The sequence below is a fragment of the Rana temporaria genome, chromosome 1 (genome assembly GCF_905171775.1).
Source record: "Rana temporaria chromosome 1, aRanTem1.1, whole genome shotgun sequence".
Classification (NCBI taxonomy): Eukaryota; Metazoa; Chordata; class Amphibia; order Anura; family Ranidae; genus Rana; species Rana temporaria.
The window spans coordinates 368,698,537-368,715,922 of NC_053489.1; the positions used below are offsets into that span (position 1 = coordinate 368,698,537).

General features: G+C 44.5%; 2 protein-coding genes across 5 annotated transcripts in view; both read left to right on the top strand.

Moving 5' to 3' along the window:
* Positions 1–17,386, top strand: part of PIP5K1C (phosphatidylinositol-4-phosphate 5-kinase type 1 gamma) — a 486,720-nt gene that overhangs the window by 302,814 nt on the left and 166,520 nt on the right. The window lies entirely within an intron of this gene.
* Positions 11,626–12,420, top strand: LOC120910572 (ubiquitin-conjugating enzyme E2 C-like). Its single transcript, XM_040322333.1, has one exon. The coding sequence runs from the start codon at positions 11,769–11,771 to the stop codon at positions 12,303–12,305; it is 537 nt and encodes a 178-aa protein (XP_040178267.1). The 5' UTR covers positions 11,626–11,768; the 3' UTR covers positions 12,306–12,420.

The window sequence follows — 17,386 nt, forward strand, 5'->3', positions numbered from 1 at the left end:
AAAAAAACCCACATTTTCAAAACATCATTTGTCATTGGGACAGAAAGTGAATTGCAATCTTCTGAACAGATGCACACAGACCGCAAAACAAATGTTTACAGGGGTGATAACCCTTCTCTATGTTTTCAGAAAAGCTTAAAAATAGATTTTATGGCTGGAGCTACACTTTAAAAAAGTACAAACCTTCTACTTAACAACACACCTACAGTCCCTGTCTTGTTTGCACCGCCTGTATAATGCTGTTCAAAGTATATAGGGCCTAAGGGAATGTAATGTAATGACCTGGGGGGAGAGGGGGGAAACCCATACTATTTTTCTCAATGATTTTCATCCATATTGCAGGAACCAGACATTACATTAAAGTCGCAAGCAGTTTTAAATGACTTTTTTCTTATAGTAATCTCATTTTGTGCAGGGACAGTTCTTAACACATGCCACCTCACAGGCATACTATAGACACCCAGCAGGTACGATATTTAAAGGAATTTTTCATTTTTTTTTTCACTTTAAAGCGGGTGTTCACCCTAAAAACTAATTTCTAACATTAGAGCCAGCATACTAAGGACGTTTACTTTGGGCAGGTCATTTTTTTTTCTTCGTACATACCTTTATATTCTGATTTTGTCCAGGGCTTCTGCGTTCTGATGACTGCGGGCCTGGGCGTTCCTATCCCTGCCTCAGGGTTCCGATGACTGTGGGACTGGGCGTTCCTATACTTCGGTTAGATGATTGACGGCTTGTAATATAGGTCCCCTGTTGCACAACGTGCGTCACCAGATTTCTGGAAATAGCCGAGCTGCGAGTCGGCACTATACGGCGCCTGCGCCCGCCGTGTAGAGCTGACTTCACCCCTGATAGGGTGAAGACACCTCACAAATTTTGTCACTTTCTACTTCAAAATCATTCACTTCCTGTCACATAGCCAAACAGGAAGTGAGGGTAAAACCTTACTAATGTATTTTCTTGGGGACACACAGATAAATCTAAATAGTTTCCCATTATGTAAATTGCACTCTAGCATTTTGCTGTGTACACCCCAAATTATTAGGGATCTTGGACTTTGGGGATCATTTACTAAAGGCAAATCCACTCTGCACTACAAGTGGACAAGCAAGGAAGAAAAGAACTTGGATGTTAAAATCATCAATGCTTCCCCTCAGATTTTCGGCGACTATGCTTTTACTGCAGAGTGGCTTTGCCTTTACTAAACCCAAACTTAACTAATCATTTGGGGTGTACAGAGCAGTGCTGGAGTGCAATTTGCTTAATGGGGGCACTAGTTAGATTGACCTGTGTGTCCCCAAGAAAAGACATTGGTAGGGTTTTAACCTCACTTCCTGTTCAGCTGTGTGACAGGAAGTGAAGCCAATTTTAAGAAAAGGGACACAAAGCCCAACCCAAAAAACACAAGCAGGGGTTTTAACCACTCACTTGGCTTCCCTCAAACACCCACAATTAGAATAGGATTGTCTTGCACTAGATTTAAGCATAGTGCTGTAAATCAGCACTTCAAGCCTGTCCGCCAATACCCCCCCCCCCCCCAACAGGCCATGTTTGCAGGTTTTCCTTCATCTTGCGCATGTGCTTTAAAAGACAGTCTGGACAGCAATTCTTGATAAGATAAATCCACAAAACATGTCCTGTAGGGGGTACTTGAGAACCACTGCAGTAAAAAGGAAAAAATTAATACTTACCGCTCTGTATTTTTCCTTTCCTGGTGATTATACATGGCAGCAAACAATCCATGCATGAAGGCACCAGGAAAGGAGCTTCGAGACAAAAATCACACCTGTTTTGTTAGGCCATTCAGCCTATTTCAGCTGCAGCTGTCAAAATCTGTAGCATGAAAAAGTAACAAAAAAAAGTAATTTTATTGGTCAACAAAACAAGGAAAGCAAAAACAAACAAAAAAAAAAAATCAAACAAAAATAAATAAATATAAAAAGTAAAAATAAACATAGGTTCATTTATCATTCAGATATCCTTTTTTACAGGCGGCGATTGTTCGCACCATAAGAATGATCATAGTGGCAGTTCCGCCACTTGATCGTTCTTACAGGCGGCGGGAGGGGACATCCCACCGCCATCCGGTGCTTCTCCGGGCTCTCCCGTGCCATCAGAGGCCCGGAGAACGAATCGTCCACCGCCGAATGAGGAGCATAGAGATTTAAAAACGTAAACAAAGCTGCAATCGCGGCTGAAAGCATGAGATCAGTGGTTTTTTTTCGCGATCTCATGCTTTCCAGCCTGGAGGACAGATGTGGGGTCTTATTAACCCTGCCTCTCTCCATAAAGAGGACCTGTCACATACTATTCCTATTACAAGGGATGTTTAGGTTCCTTGTAATAGGAATAAAAGTGATCCAAAAAAAAAAAGGAAAAAAAGTGCAAAACAAATATTAAAACGCCCCTGTCCTTAGTAGCTAGCACTCAGAAGCGAACACGCATGTAAGTTCCGCCCACATATGTAAACGCAGTTCAAACCACACATATGAGGTATTGACGCGTGCGTTAGTGCGAGAGCAATAATCTGTAACTCTAAACTGGTGGTAACCTGTAAAAAAAAAACAAGCATCGCCTATGGAGATTTTTAAGTCCCGAAGTTTGGCGCCATTCCATGAGTGTGTGCAATATTAAAGCGTGACAAGTTAGGTATCTATTTACTTGGTGTAACATCATCTTTCACATTATCACAAAAAATTGGGCCAACTTTACTGTTTTGTTATTTTTTAACCACTTCAGCCCCGGACCATATTGCTGGTCAATGACCGGGCCACTTTTTGCGATTCGGCACTGCGTCGCTTTAGCTGACAATTGCGCGGTCGTGTGACGTGGCTCCCAAACAAAATTGGCGTCCTTTTTTTCCCACAAATAGAGCTTTATTTTGGTGGTATTGATCACCTCTGCGGTTTTTATTTTTGCGCTATAAACAAAAATAGAGCGACAATTTAGAAAAAAAATGAATATTTTTTACTTTTTGCTATTATAAATATCCTCAAAAATATATAAAAAAAATATGTTTTTCCTCAGTTTAGGCAGATACATATTCTTCTACATATTTTTGGTATAAAAATTTCGCAATAAGCGTTTATTGATTGGTTTGCGCAAAAGTTATAGCGTCTAAAAAATAGGGGATGGTTTTATGGCATTTTTATTAATATATTTTTTTTACTAGTAATGGCGGCGATCAGCAATTTTTATCAGTACTGCAACCTTATGGCGGACACATCAGACACTTTTGACACATTTTTGGGACCATTGGCATTTTTATAGCGATCAGTGCTATAAAAATGCATTGGTTACTATAAAAATGGCAGTGAGTGAGTGAGTGAGAAACTTATATAGCGCAACACATGCGAACTGAATCGCCTCTGGGCGCTTAGTATTCATTCCCTGAGTAAACTTTTTTTTGCCCTCAGAAGAGATGGGTTTTGATTTTTCTTCTGAAGGCCAAGTAGTTCACCTCCAGTCGGATGCTGGTTGGTAGAGCGTTCCATAGTCTAGGTCCTTGGACTGCAAATCTTCGTTCTCCTTTGGACTTGTATCTGGCTTTGGGTATCTGGAGTAGATTTTGGTTGGTGGATCGCAGAATGCGATTGGGGTTGTGAGCTTTTAGTTTATCGCATAGATATTGGGGGGCATTTCCTTGATCACACTTATGCGTTAGAGTGCCTTGAAGGTGATTCTGTCTTTTACAGGCAACCAATGAAGGGATCTCAGTGAAGGTGAGATTGATTCCCATGTTTTTTTCCCAGTCACAAGTCGAGCGGCCGTATTTTGAACGGCTTGCAGACGAGTGATTTGGTATTTAGGGAGTCCGAGATAGAGGGCATTTGCGTAGTCAAGTCTGGAGTTGATAATTGTTCCCACCACGACTACTATGTCTTCTTTTGGGATAAAGGGAGTGAGTCTGCGTAGTAGGCGCAGCAGATGGTGCGATCCGCTGACTACTGACCCCATTTGTGCATCCATTGTCATGTAGGTGTCGAAAATGACTCCAAGACTTTTGATTTTGGTGCTAGGGGTGATGGTTTTACCCAAAATGGGTGGGGTGTCCATGTTGTTGTGGGATGATTCTTTAGATTGGCGTGAAACAGGAGATGTTCTGTTTTCGAACCGTTGAGTTTAAGATAACTCTTCGTCATCCAATTTTCTATCAAAGTAAGGCATTTCTCTAGTCCGAGATAATGATCCTTTTTGTTGCAGATGCGAAAATACAGTTGTGTGTCATCTGCATAAGAGTGGTAAAGTAACTTCTGGTTACTGATGATTTAAAAAAGAGGGTGGAGATAGATATTGAACAGAATAGGCGACAAAGGGGATCCCTGGCGGACTCCGCATGACACCGTGCGTTTTTCAGAAGTGAAAGGACCAAGTTTCACTGTTTGTGATCGGTTTTCCAAGAAGGAGGAGAACCAAGATAAATCACATTCCGCGACTCTGGCTACTTCAGCTAGCCGAGTCAGTAATAATTTGTGGTCTACCGTATCAAAAGCTGCGCTTAGGTCCAACAGTACCAGAAGACAAGATTCTCCTTCGTCTGCTGCCTCGAGAGCATCATCCCATATTTTGAGCAGTGCTGTTTCTGTCCCGTGACCAGGACGGAAACCCGATTGAAACTGATCGAGTAATTTGTGGGTGTCTAAATGATGTTGTAGCTGTTGTACAACTTGTTTCTCCATTACCTTGGAGAAGACATTTAGGCCTGTTATGGGTCGACGGTGGTTTGTGTCTTTGGGGTCAAGGGTGTTTTTTTTTAGAATTGGTTTGATTATGCCTTGTTTCAGCAAGGTTGGCACCATGCCCTCCTTAAATGACTGGTTTATGAGCTGCGTGATAGCTGGTGCCAAAATATCGGCACAGCAGTTTAGTGGGTATGATATCATTAGGCGCTGTGCTATTTCGCAGAGTACCGATGATATTTTTAGTGGCATCGATGGAAATGGGTTTTAGAGTGAAATTAGTTGATTGCGGCGGATTTATGTGGGTATTAGGTTTGTGATTTAGGGGGGGGGGTTGATGAAGGTTCTATTTTGCTGAATACTTTCATGGATTTTTTCAATTTTATTAATGAAATAATCCGATAATTCATTGTAAAATTCTTGTGAATCAGAATTCGGGGCCTCTAGACAGACTGGGTTCATGGTCTGGGAGACTAGATTGAAGAGTTCACTGGGGGCGGTTTAGGGCATTTGCGATGATATTGGAAAAATTATTTTTTTGGGCTTTCTATTTCTTAGTTATTACCTTGTAAATAGTATGGTTGAGCTTCTTTTCCAAGCTGCTTCCGCTCTTCTGAGCTCTTGCTTCAACAACGACAGCTGGTCGTTAAACCAGCTGGAGTTGTTTTTCCGGATGCACGTTTTGCGTTTTGACGCTACTAAGTCTGCTGACTGTAGTAGAGCCTTGTTGATGGCGTAAAGTGTTTCTGTGGCTGTTTGATGTTGTTGGATTGTTTTTATTTTGTTCCCTAATGTAGTTTTGAAGAGTAGTTCCGAGTGGAGCTTCTTCTGAGATCTAGTCCAGTGTGTTGTCACCGGTTTTATCGTTTTTTTAGGGGGCATTTTTAGTAATTATGAATTTAATTGCATGGTGATCTGTCCATGGTTGCGGCTCATTTTCCAGAATGTTAATTTCCAAATCTTGTCTGAAAATGAGATCGAGCGTGTGACCTGAAGCATGTGTGGGCCCACAACTAGTTGCTGCAGACCTAATCCTTCCAAATGGTCAATGCAGGTGTCGGCGACGGGGTCCTGTGAGAAGTTGGCCCAGAGGTTTAAATCCCTGAGCAGCAGGAGGTGTTTGATGTTTAGGGTATAGGTGGAGATGAACTCTGTCAATGACGTGAGAAGGTGCGTTTTTGGCCCAGGTGGTCTATAGCAGAGAAGTATGTGAACGGTGTCCTGGGATTTGTTTGCAGTTGCAGAGTAAGGGTTTCCATGAATGGAAGTGAATTCTGAAGGTCTGGTTTAGTGATCGAGAGGTGAGTCTTGTGGATCACCGCCAGGCCTCCTTCTCTTTGCCCCACTTTGTTTTCTGTTAGAATGCAATTTTTCTCTGGCACCAGTTCTCCTAGAATGGTGTTAGTCGGCTGTTAGCCAGCTTTCTGTGATAAAGAGGCAGTCTAAATCGTGTTGTAGGATGAAATCATGGATTTCTTGTCGGTGTTTTACTGCCGATCTTGTGTTGACCAAAGCGCATGATATGTGCTTTGGCTGGGGTGAATACGTGTAATTTTTGACTGTCGATCGTTAACAGTTGCTCACTCCTTAGAGCTTTTTTGGTGATGGCTGGTAATATTGAGGCAGATGGCTTTAGACCCCAAATGGTTTTTGCAGAGTATCTCAGATTAGCCATAATCGCAGAAACGCTGGGGATGGTGATAGTGGTTAAATGTTGATCGGGGAGGTATTCAATGATGATGGAAAGGAAGATTTTCAGGTGGGTCCCCAACTTGCTAAACCATCCCTCCCCGTTTGATCCAGTGGAAGGCGAAAAAAAACCTAGCCGTGCAATGCCAATCAGCAGCGACAGGGGAAAAATTCCTTCCTGATCCCTCAGGGGCGATCGGATAAAACCCTGGATCAACTGAATTATGGCGGTGGAGCGTGGGTTCTTACCTGTTAGAGCTGCAGATTGGTGATCCTGCTTGTCCTATGTTCTGCGACCAAGCGACTTGTGGAGTGAAAAATTGGCCAGTGAATTGATTGCTTGGACGGGCTGGAGGGGCAAAGAAAGGGGTAAGCGGGGGAGGGTAGTCTCTTTGCTGTGCTAGGAGGCTTTCCCAGGTAGATGCAGTAGTATGGTTTGTGGAATGATGATAGGGGATTGGGGGAGGTGAAGCCAGATGAGGCCAGGGACCATAGGCTGGAGGCTGTGTGTGGAGGATCCGTAAAAGGAGAGCTGGGAGCTTGATCCTGATCCTTGCCTAACCTTCCTCCGGCAGCAGGTGCTACAAACCTCACTGCAAGCCGGGCGGAGGAGAAATGACAATTGATTGATCCTCTCTCCAACAACTTCAGTCATGGGGGATAGTTTTATGGCATTTTTATTAATATTTTTTTTTTTACTACTAATGGCGGCGATCAGCAATTTTTATCAGTACTGCAACCTTATGGCGGACACATCGGACACTTTTGACACATTTTTGGGACCATTGGCATTTTTATAGCGATCAGTGCTATAAAAATGCATTGATTACTATAAAAATGCCACTGGCAGGGAAGGGGGTTAACACTAGGGGGCGAGTAAGGGGTTAATTATGTTCCCTGTGTGTGTTCTAACTGAAGGGGGGGTGAGACTGACTTGGGGAAATGACAAATCGCTGGGACACTGATCATGAAGGGGAACTCTGCACCAAATAAATAAATAAAACGGTGTGGGTTTCCCTTCAGGAGCATATCAGGCCCTTAGGTTTGGTATGGATTGTAAGGGGAAACACCTACGCCGATAAAACAGAGTGGGGGTTCCACCCAAGATCCATACCAAACCCTTATCCGAGCACGCCGCCTGGCCGGACAGGAATGGGGGTGGGGACGAGCGAGCGCTCCCCCCTCCTGAGCCGTACCAGACCGCATGCCCTTAACATGGGGGTGTGGGTGCTTTGGGGCAGGGGGGCACTGCGCCCCCCACCCCAAAGCACCTTGTCCCCATGTTGATGAGGACAAGGTCTGATGTGGACTAATTAAGTGATTTCCTGACAATCTCAGGTCTAACCCATCTCTGCCGCCTGACTCAAATTACTATGGTGAAATATGTGCAATCTACAGACAAAAAGATTTCACATCCTCACCTTTTCTCAGCTCAGTCCCAACAGAGAGGCCAAACCCATTTATTGGTCTTTTTATAAACAATATGACATCACACACACAAGCACATTTGATAGGTTCACACTATACATTCCAGCCACTTATTACCCTCCCACTCACCCACCCCCTCTGTGACTCTGTAGCACATGGCACATATTGCTAAAGTCCAGGAGCCATCTTGATTTCAGACGGTGGTTTGGGCTAGGAGCGAGGAGATGGAAGTCCTTATTTGGAAGAAATCCTCTGGTCAGATGAAGACAGGAAGAGGGGGGGTGGAAGGGTTGAACACTTTAGAATGCAGTACAATGGAGGGGGGGTGGAGCTGCTTTCAACAATCCTTCGTATTTTCAATGCTGAGTTCATTACTTTTAAAACTTAATTTCATATCTGACAAATCTTATCAAGGAAAATAAACACTTATTGTGACATCTTTTCACACATGCATATATAAAAAGAAATATAAAAAAACAACAATATAGAAACAATATGAAAATATAAAAGACATTAAACATTTTAGAGGTTCTAATAAAAGAATTCAAAATATAAATTTTATCCAGATCCATCACAGGTCCTCTTCCCGAGAACCCTGGCCATTGGTTGTTTGGGGGCTGCGGGCAGGGGGCTTATCGGAATCTGGGAGCCCCCTTTAATAAGGTGGCCCCCAGATACCGGCCCCCCACCCTATGTGAATGAGTATGGGGTACATCGTACCCCTACCCATTCACCTGGGGGAAAAAATGTAAGTTAAAAAAAAACACACTACACAGGTTTTTGAAGCAATTTGTTAGTCAGCTGTGGGGGTCGCGGCAGGGCCCCCTCCCCCTTTAAGCTCTTTTACATGGGGGGTGCGCCTGGTCTTCATCGTCTTTTTCTGCCGGGGGGGAGCCAGTCTTCTCTGCTGTCTTCTGTTCCCTCTTCTGCCGGGCTCCACCGCAGAGGCCCGGTCTTCTCTTCTAGCGATGTTGACACGACGAGCTCTCCCGCTGTAATGCCGTGTGAGCGTTGCGCAACGACTTATATAGGCATGGGGCCTGATCACCGGGTGATTCCACCCGGCGACCCCACCCCTTGTTACATCAGATTCCCGGGGCATGATGGGAATGTGATGTAACAAAGGGTGGGGTCGCCAGGTGGCATCACCCGGTGACCACGCCCCATGCCTATGTAAGTATAGAGAGCTATAGAGAGCTCGTTGTGTCAACATCGCTAGAAGAGAAGACCGCCCCCCTGCGGTGGAGCCCGGCAGAAGAGGGAACAGAGAAGACAGCGGAGGAGAAGACCGGGCCCCGCGCTGGAGCCCGGCAGAAGAGGGAACAGAGAATACAGCGAAGGAGAAAACCAGGCCCCGTGCTGGAGCCCGACAGAAGAGGGAACAGAGAAGACCCCCCCCCCGCAGAAGACTGGGCCTACCCCCTCGTAAAGGAGCTTAAAGAAGAAAGGGGGGGTCCGGCAGAAGACCCCCCAGCTGACTAATAAATTACTTCAAAAACCTGTGTACCCCATACTCATTCACATAGGGTGGGGGGCCGGCATCTGGGGGCCACCTTATTAAAGGGGGCTCCTAGATTCCGATAAGCCTCCGCCCACAGACCCCGACAACCAATGGCCAGGGTTGTCAGGAAGAGGCCCTTGTCCCTATTGACATGGGGACAAGAGTGCTTTGGGGTGGGGGGGCAATGCCCCCCTGCCCCAAAGCACACACTTCCTCATGTTGAGGGTATGCGGCCTGGTATGGCTCAGGAGGGAGGGCCGCTCGCTTGTCCCCACCCCCATTCCTGTCCGGCCAGGCGGCGTGCTCGGATAAGGGTTTGGTATGGATCTTGGGGGAACCCCCACGCCGTTTTTTCGGCGTAGGTTTTCCCCCTTACGATCCAGACCAAACCTAAGTACCTGATGTGCTCCTGGAGGGGAACCCATGCCAGTTTTTTTTTAAATTTGGCGCGGAGTTCCCCTTCATGGTCAGCGTAAGCTGAAAACGATTCGAGCATTCACGTGCTCCGCTTCAAGCCACGCAAAGGCAGCTACACCAATTGATATTTAACAATATTTTGCCGGCGTAGTGAAGCGGCGTGCGTAAGTGGCCGAATTTGCCGCTCGCGCATGCGCTGTACACAAATAAACCCCTTCCGGAGGTTTAAACGTACTTTTCGGCGTAGCCGCCCGTTTTCACAAAAATCACTTTAACTTTCAATTCGGCCCGTAAAACTTAAACAAACACATGTCACTACACTTCCCCACATCACCCCTAATAAACTCTCTCACAAACGCCTTAATTTTACATTTCTAAATGCCGTGCGCCAGGTCCATAGAGGTGCACCATGCGCCCCCTCTTGGGCGCACTAGGCATTATAGTAAATAAGGAATTGTGCTGCTTTAGCAGTGCATTCCTTTAGTAAATCTCAAAACGGCTGTTGCTCCAGCCTTTGCTCTATGAATCATGGAGCAAAGGCTTGGTAAATTAGCCCCATAGTCTACAAATATTCACACCATGTTCTTTATTGTAATACCCTCCTTTAATGGAGGGATAGCCCTGGCATTGTTAATCCAAGGACAATCCATCGGATATTGAACAAACACCCAAATCCAAGGCATCTGAGTAGCTCCTAGAATGGAAGGCAGGGACAAACGACAGGACGGAGAGCGGTATCAGGCACTATACACAACTACAAACAGATAGATATATGTAATAACGGTAAAGATGAAAAAATTTAGGAAAATTGAACATCTTCACAGGCGTAAATAGGGCACTAGCTACAAAAAAGGCATGTAGCTGATGCCCTCATTCAGGCCTGGAAAACGAGTGGCCTCCAACAAATATATCCACCTAGTCTCCAATTGTAGTAATTTCCTATCACTGTCTCCCCCTCGTTTGTGCTGGGGTACTTGAGGTCAAAATTATGGTACAACTCTACATGCCTACTTATAGGTATTTCCATCTGGCGTTTAGAGATTAGCGAGACATGATCCATCATCCTACAGAACAGGGGGCGTTTGGTCTTCCAAATATAGAATGCTCCGCAGCAGCATTTCATTAGATAAACTGCTCCGATAGATTGACAATTAGTTCTATATTTTGGGGTCCAGATGGTACTATTTGGAAGAGTGACACTTTTTCCCTCCATGATGAAGGGACAAAAGTTGCACTTGCCAAAGGAATATGTTGCTGGTGTTTTCCTTTTGGTTTTCTCTCTGGTTTTATGATGGCTGATCACTAAGGTGTCTTTTAGAGATTTAGATCTTATGTATGTAATTTCAGGGTATGGTTTGATAAACTTCAAGATCCACTGATCTGCTGACAGTATGTACCAAAATTTGTTATAAATATTGCGTATCTTGCCAATTGTATTTGGTAATGATGCGTGTAGATGTGGTGGATTTCTCTTCTCTAGGTTTGCATATGAGCAAATTCCTGTCCTGGTTTTTGACTGTATTGAAAGCATTCTTTAGGCATGTTTTACTGTAGCCTCTAATTAAGAGACGGTCACATAACAAATCCGCCTCCCTTTTAAAGTCCTCATATTGGGTGCAATTTTGCCTAATCCTCAAGAACTGGCTATAGGGAATACTCTTAATTACTTGTTCCAGATGCAAACTGCTTGCGTGTAACAAGCTATTTAAGGCTGAGGCATTTCTGTATAGTGTGGAGCATAGCACTCCCCTTTCATTGGTAAACATTTCCACATCCAAAAATGTAATCATTTTTTGGTCAGAAGTATATGTAAATTTCAGATTGTAGGTATTTGCTTGTAAACTATCTAAAAACTTCAGTAACTCCTCTTTTGATCCTGCCCACACCATAAAAACATCATCGATGACGAGCCTGGGAGTTTAAAACGTTCAAACGCAGGGCGGCTGGCTGAGCGGTGCGGTGCAGTTAGCGGAGGGTAAAAAGCTGACGTTGTCTCTACACACCGGCCCGTCACTCACGTCTCATCGTCGCCTAATCCTATTATAATAATAATGGCCTCTCAGAACGTGGACCCGGCCGCCGCCAATTCCGCGGCCCAGAGGAAAGGACGGGAGTCCGGGACTCAGGCTGCTCGGGGCTCTGTGGGCAAGAGGTTACAGCAGGAACTGATGACATTGATGTCTGGCAATAAAGGCATCTCAGCTTTCCCAGAGTCAGATAACCTCTTCAAATGGATTGGCACAATTGATGGTGCTGTGGGAACAGTTTATGAGAATTTAAGGTACAAGCTGTCTCTGGAATTCCCAAGCGGGTACCCCTACAATGCACCAGCTGTGAAGTTTATTACCCCATGCTTTCACCCTAATGTAGACAGTCATGGAAACATCTGCTTGGACATTCTAAAAGATAAATGGTCAGCTCTGTACGATGTTCGGACCATATTGCTCTCCTTACAAAGCCTTCTTGGAGAACCAAATAACGACAGTCCCTTGAATGCACAGGCTGCAGAGCTCTGGCAGAATCAGACAGCATACAAGAAGCATTTACTTGAGCAATACAAGAAGCACACCCAAGAAAAGGACATTTGACCGGCTGGCTGTATGTTGTGTTCTGTATATGAATGCTGTAATATACGCTTAAGTTAATAAGAGTTTGATTGTTGTGTACAAATAAAGTGATTTTAATTTAAAAAAAAAAAATACAAAAAAAAAAAAAAAAAAAAACATCATCGATGCGATGATGACATCAGCGATACCAAGATATTATTTGGCTAATTTCTGTTACCTTCAATTCACCAGCAAATAAGTCTCGCCCCCCCCCAGGTACAGGCTTGCATATGAGGGAGCACATTTCGCCCCCATAGCAACTCCCTGTACCTGGAGGTAGTGGGAACCCTTGAAGACAAAGATATTGTGTGTCAAAATAAAGCCTAACATCTCTGCAACAAAATCATTGTATTTCCATGAATCAAGATCTTGTTCATCCTAAAATTCCTGTATAACCTGAACACCCTTGGTGTGAGTTATACAGTGCCTCAATGTCAATTGCGACCAACCAAGACCCGTGGGGTATTTGTAAACTATCTGTAATTTTCAATAATTCAATTGTATCCTTTACGTACAAAAGCAGGCTTTTTACATGTGGGTATAAATATTCGTCTATCAATTGGCTTGCTCGTTCAGGTAATGATCCACAACCTGATATAATGGGTCTGCCTGGAGGATGATTCAGATTTTTATGCACCTTAGGCGGTGCGTAGAATGTAAGAGTGGTAAAGTTAGTAGTGTCCAAAAATTTTAAAGTATTTGAGTCAATAATTCCCCTATGTTGCGCCTTCATTAGAAAATCTTTGTACTTCCTCATGTAGTAATTAATGTGAGATACTGGTAAAGGCATGTATCAATTGGTGTTCTATTCTTTTTTTTTTTTTTTTTTTAGAGCAAATTCTGTGCTCCAGTACTTGTGACCCTGCCCTCTGGCCCATAGATCCCCATACGGACGCCCATGAGTGTCCACTGGGTTCTCCATCCCTTCAATAGGGCCAAGCCCTGATTTTTGGGGGGGAGGAAGTTCCGGGTGCACGCCCGCCCTGAAGTGCCTCTGCGTCACAGCTCCTTGGAAGCAACACACGTAACCATCCAATGTGCTATTAGGGGGGGAGGGACCTGCTCATAGGTCCTCAACCTCTCTTTGCATACAGCACCCATGTCCTAACAGGCCATAGGGCCTTGATCCGGAAGTCCTCCTGTCAGGACCTGGATTCGAACCTGGGACCTCAGCTGTGTCTGGCAGTGAAACTTCTCACTGAGCTATCTGGGATGCTGGATAGCTCCCTGTCTGATCTGCTGGACAAACCCATCTGATCCATTGAACATTCCTGCCTTGTGTCTTGATTGTCTTGAACCTTGAACCCCTTGCTCCTCCCACCAACTTCCTGATATAAGCCATGTCTCTGCACTTCCTCCTTGCCAGAATATTGTGCTATCTCCAGCCTGTATCTCGCTCCTGTCTTCTCTGCTGCCGTCCATATTTGCTACTGCTCGTTATCGACCCTTGGCTTGTTATCGACTACGCTTCTGCCTGATCCCAACCTACAAATACTCGTTATCGACCCTTGGCTTGTTATCGACTACGCTTCTGCCTGATCCCAATCTACAAATACTCATTACCGACCTTTTGGCTTGTTTACCGACCACGCTTCTGTTTGATCCTTACCTGCTTATCTGCTATTGTACCCCGGCTTTCTCACCTCCTGGTGGGGCAATCCTGAGGACCGCGACCTGGCGCTAACACGCAGCAAAATCCATCTCCACCTTCAGGAGCTCTGGTGAATACCGGTTAGCGCTTAGATTCCGCACCTCAGGTGACCCCGTGTCATCAGCCAGGGTGACCTGCTCCGCTGCTATAGCTACTGGCCTCTGAGCCTGACCCCAGACCGTGACAGAATATTCTGGCCCAAAACATGGAGGCCGTTGTAGCAGCTGCAGTAGCCCCTCTCAGAATGCAAATCGGTGAGTTGCAGACGTATGCTGTTAACTCCCAGGAAAAGATTTCAGAGTTACAAATTGAACTGAAAGCGCTACAGGAGGAAATCCTTGATCTGAATAAACAATTGCGTGACTTTCGTGCCCGAGATACTGCTGCTGTAGATTCTAATGCACGAATGCCCCTACCACTTAAGTTTAACGGAGACCGCCGCAATTATAGAGGGTTCCTTAATCAATGTCGTATATACTTTCAGATGCAACCTGCTGCATTTACTTCTGAAAGGAAAAAGGTGCTGTTTATTATCAACCTCCTGACTGAGGAAGCTTTAGCCTGGGCCTCCCCTTATGTGGAGAAAGATGATGTCGTCCTGGATGATTTCAATTCTTTTGTGACTGCGATGAACCAAGTTTTTGATGATCCTAACCGCTGCGCTACTGCTGAGGCTAAATTGCACAATTTACGGCAGGGTAGACGCTCTGTTGCAGAGTACACAACTGAATTTCGACGCTGGATCTCAGATACCAATTGGAATCCAGCAGCACAAAAGAGTCAGTTCCGTCAAGGACTCTCAGAACAAGTAAAAGATGAGCTTGCCAGAGTAGAAAGTCCTGACGACCTCGAGGCTTTCATTAAATTATGTATTCGAATTGATCAGAGACTTACTGAAAGGAGAAAGGAGAGACTGGGAATCTTAGGCAGTAATGGTGGCATGCGTTTTTCTACTACTCAGTATTCGCCTAAGGGTCCAAGAGTTTTTCCTGATTCTGACGCTCCTGAACCTATGCAGGTGGATGCTATTAAAAGGTCTATTACTACTCAGGAGAAAGATAGACGACGTTCAGAGAACTTATGTCTGTATTGTGGAGACTCCGGACATTATGCAGTTAATTGTCCCAATAAATTTAAAAGAACAATTGCAGCAACGGATGTTACAGTATCTGAACAAATAAACTTAATTTCTCAGTCCGTCTCACCTTTGATTCAGGAAGCAAATAAAGTTAATTCCGTATCAACTCATTTTGTTATCCCAATAAGGCTTATCGTTGAAAGCAATGAAATACCTTGCTCTGCTATGCTGGACTCAGGGGCCGGGGGAAACTTCATGGACATAGAATTTGCCCAAAGTAATAACATTCTAATAAGAAATAAACTCGCCCCTATTAATATGGAAACTGTGGATGGCTCACCTTTGTCTTCAGGACCAGTTACCCACGAGACCATCCCACTGAAGCTCTTAATTGAGACTGACCATCAGGAGACCATCAGCTTTGAGCTGATCACATCACCCAAATTCCCTATTATCCTAGGCATTCCTTGGTTCTCTATCCATAATCCCTCCATCAACTGGGAGACACGTTCTTTAAGCTTTACATCTGACCACTGCAAAAGACATTGCAAAGAATCTTATCAAATAAGCCCTTCACCAACCCAGGATTTACAAGCAGCTTTGGCAACCATTAAGTCATACGACAAGCTACCTCCACAATATCTTGAGTTTCGGGACGTTTGTGATAAAAAGGGTGCAGATCAGCTGCCTCCTCATCGCTCTTATGATTGTCCCATTGAATTGCTTCCAGGGGCAGAAATACCATTTGGGCGCCTTTATTCTTTATCAGAACCTGAACTGAAGGTGCTTAAAGAGTGGATTAATGAGAATCTAGAGAAGGGTTTTATCAGACACTCAACCTCTCCTGCTGGGGCAGCCTTATTCTTTGTGGTAAAGAAGGACTCCACCCTGCGTCCGTGTATTGACTACAGAGATTTAAATAGGATCACAATTAAGAATCGCTATCCACTCCCGCTCATTCCAGAAATGCTTGAGAGACTCCGCTCCGCCAAACTCTTTACCAAATTAGATTTACGGGGGGCATACAACCTTGTCCGCATTCGTCCCGGGGATGAATATAAAACTGCTTTCAGAACCAGATATGGACATTTTGAGTCTTTGGTCATGCCCTTTGGGCTTTGCAATGCTCCCGCAACTTTTCAACATTTTATTAATGATGTTTTTCGAGATTTGCTTGATCAGTTTGTAATAGCATACTTGGATGACATTCTCATTTTCTCTGATACTTTGGAAGAACACCGCAAACATGTCTGTATTGTTTTCGAGAGATTAAGGCGGAATAAACTTTACATCAAACTAGAAAAGTGCGAGTTTGAACAAACTCAGATCCAGTTCTTGGGATACATAATCTCTTCTGAAGGGGTAAGCATGGATCCTGATAAGATCAAAGCAGTGGTGGATTGGCCTGTCCCTAGAACTGTTAAGGAGATACAGCGATTTGTTGGATTTGCCAACTTTTACAGAAGATTTATAAGGAATTTCTCCAAGGTAATTGCTCCAATTACACAGCTGACAAAGAAAGGGATGCCCTTTTTGTGGTCACCTGAGGCACAGACTGCCTTTAATAAACTTAAAACTCTCTTCACTTCTGCGCCAATCCTGGTACATCCAGATCCAGAACTACCTTTCATCGTAGAAGTTGATGCTTCTAATTCTGCTGTGGGAGCTATCCTTTCTCAGCGAATTGGAGAAAAAATGCAGCTTCATCCTTGCGCTTATTTCTCTCGACTGATGTCTCCTGCCGAGAGGAATTATGACATTGGAAACAAGGAGCTGCTGGCAATTAAGGAAGCATTTTCTGAGTGGAGGCATCTGTTGGAAGGGGCTAAGCATCCTGTAACCGTTCTCACCGATCATAGAAATTTAGAATTTATTAGGTCTGCTAAAATGTTGTCATCTAGACAAGCACGTTGGACCCTTTTCTTCTCTAGGTTCAATTTTGTTATCTCGTACCGCCCAGGGTCAAGGAATGGTAAGGCTGATGCCCTATCACGGATGTTGCCTGGGCCCCTCCAGGAAAGAAACTCTGAATGTACAATCCTGCCTCAAAAGAACTTTCTAGGGGCCACAAGTTCAAAGACATTTCTTAATCTCCTCAAGGAGGGGTATGAGAATGACCAACTTCTTAATAATCCTCCTAAAGACATTAACCTCAAGTACAACAATGGTTTTTGGACTCAATCACATTGCCTCTATGTACCTGAATCAGTTCGGGTAGAAGCCCTCAGGTTGGTACACGACTCTAAACTTGCTGGTCATTTTGGGGTTTCTAAGACAGAAGAACTCTTATCACGTTCCTTTTGGTGGCCTGGGTACAAGAAAGATGTAAAGAGA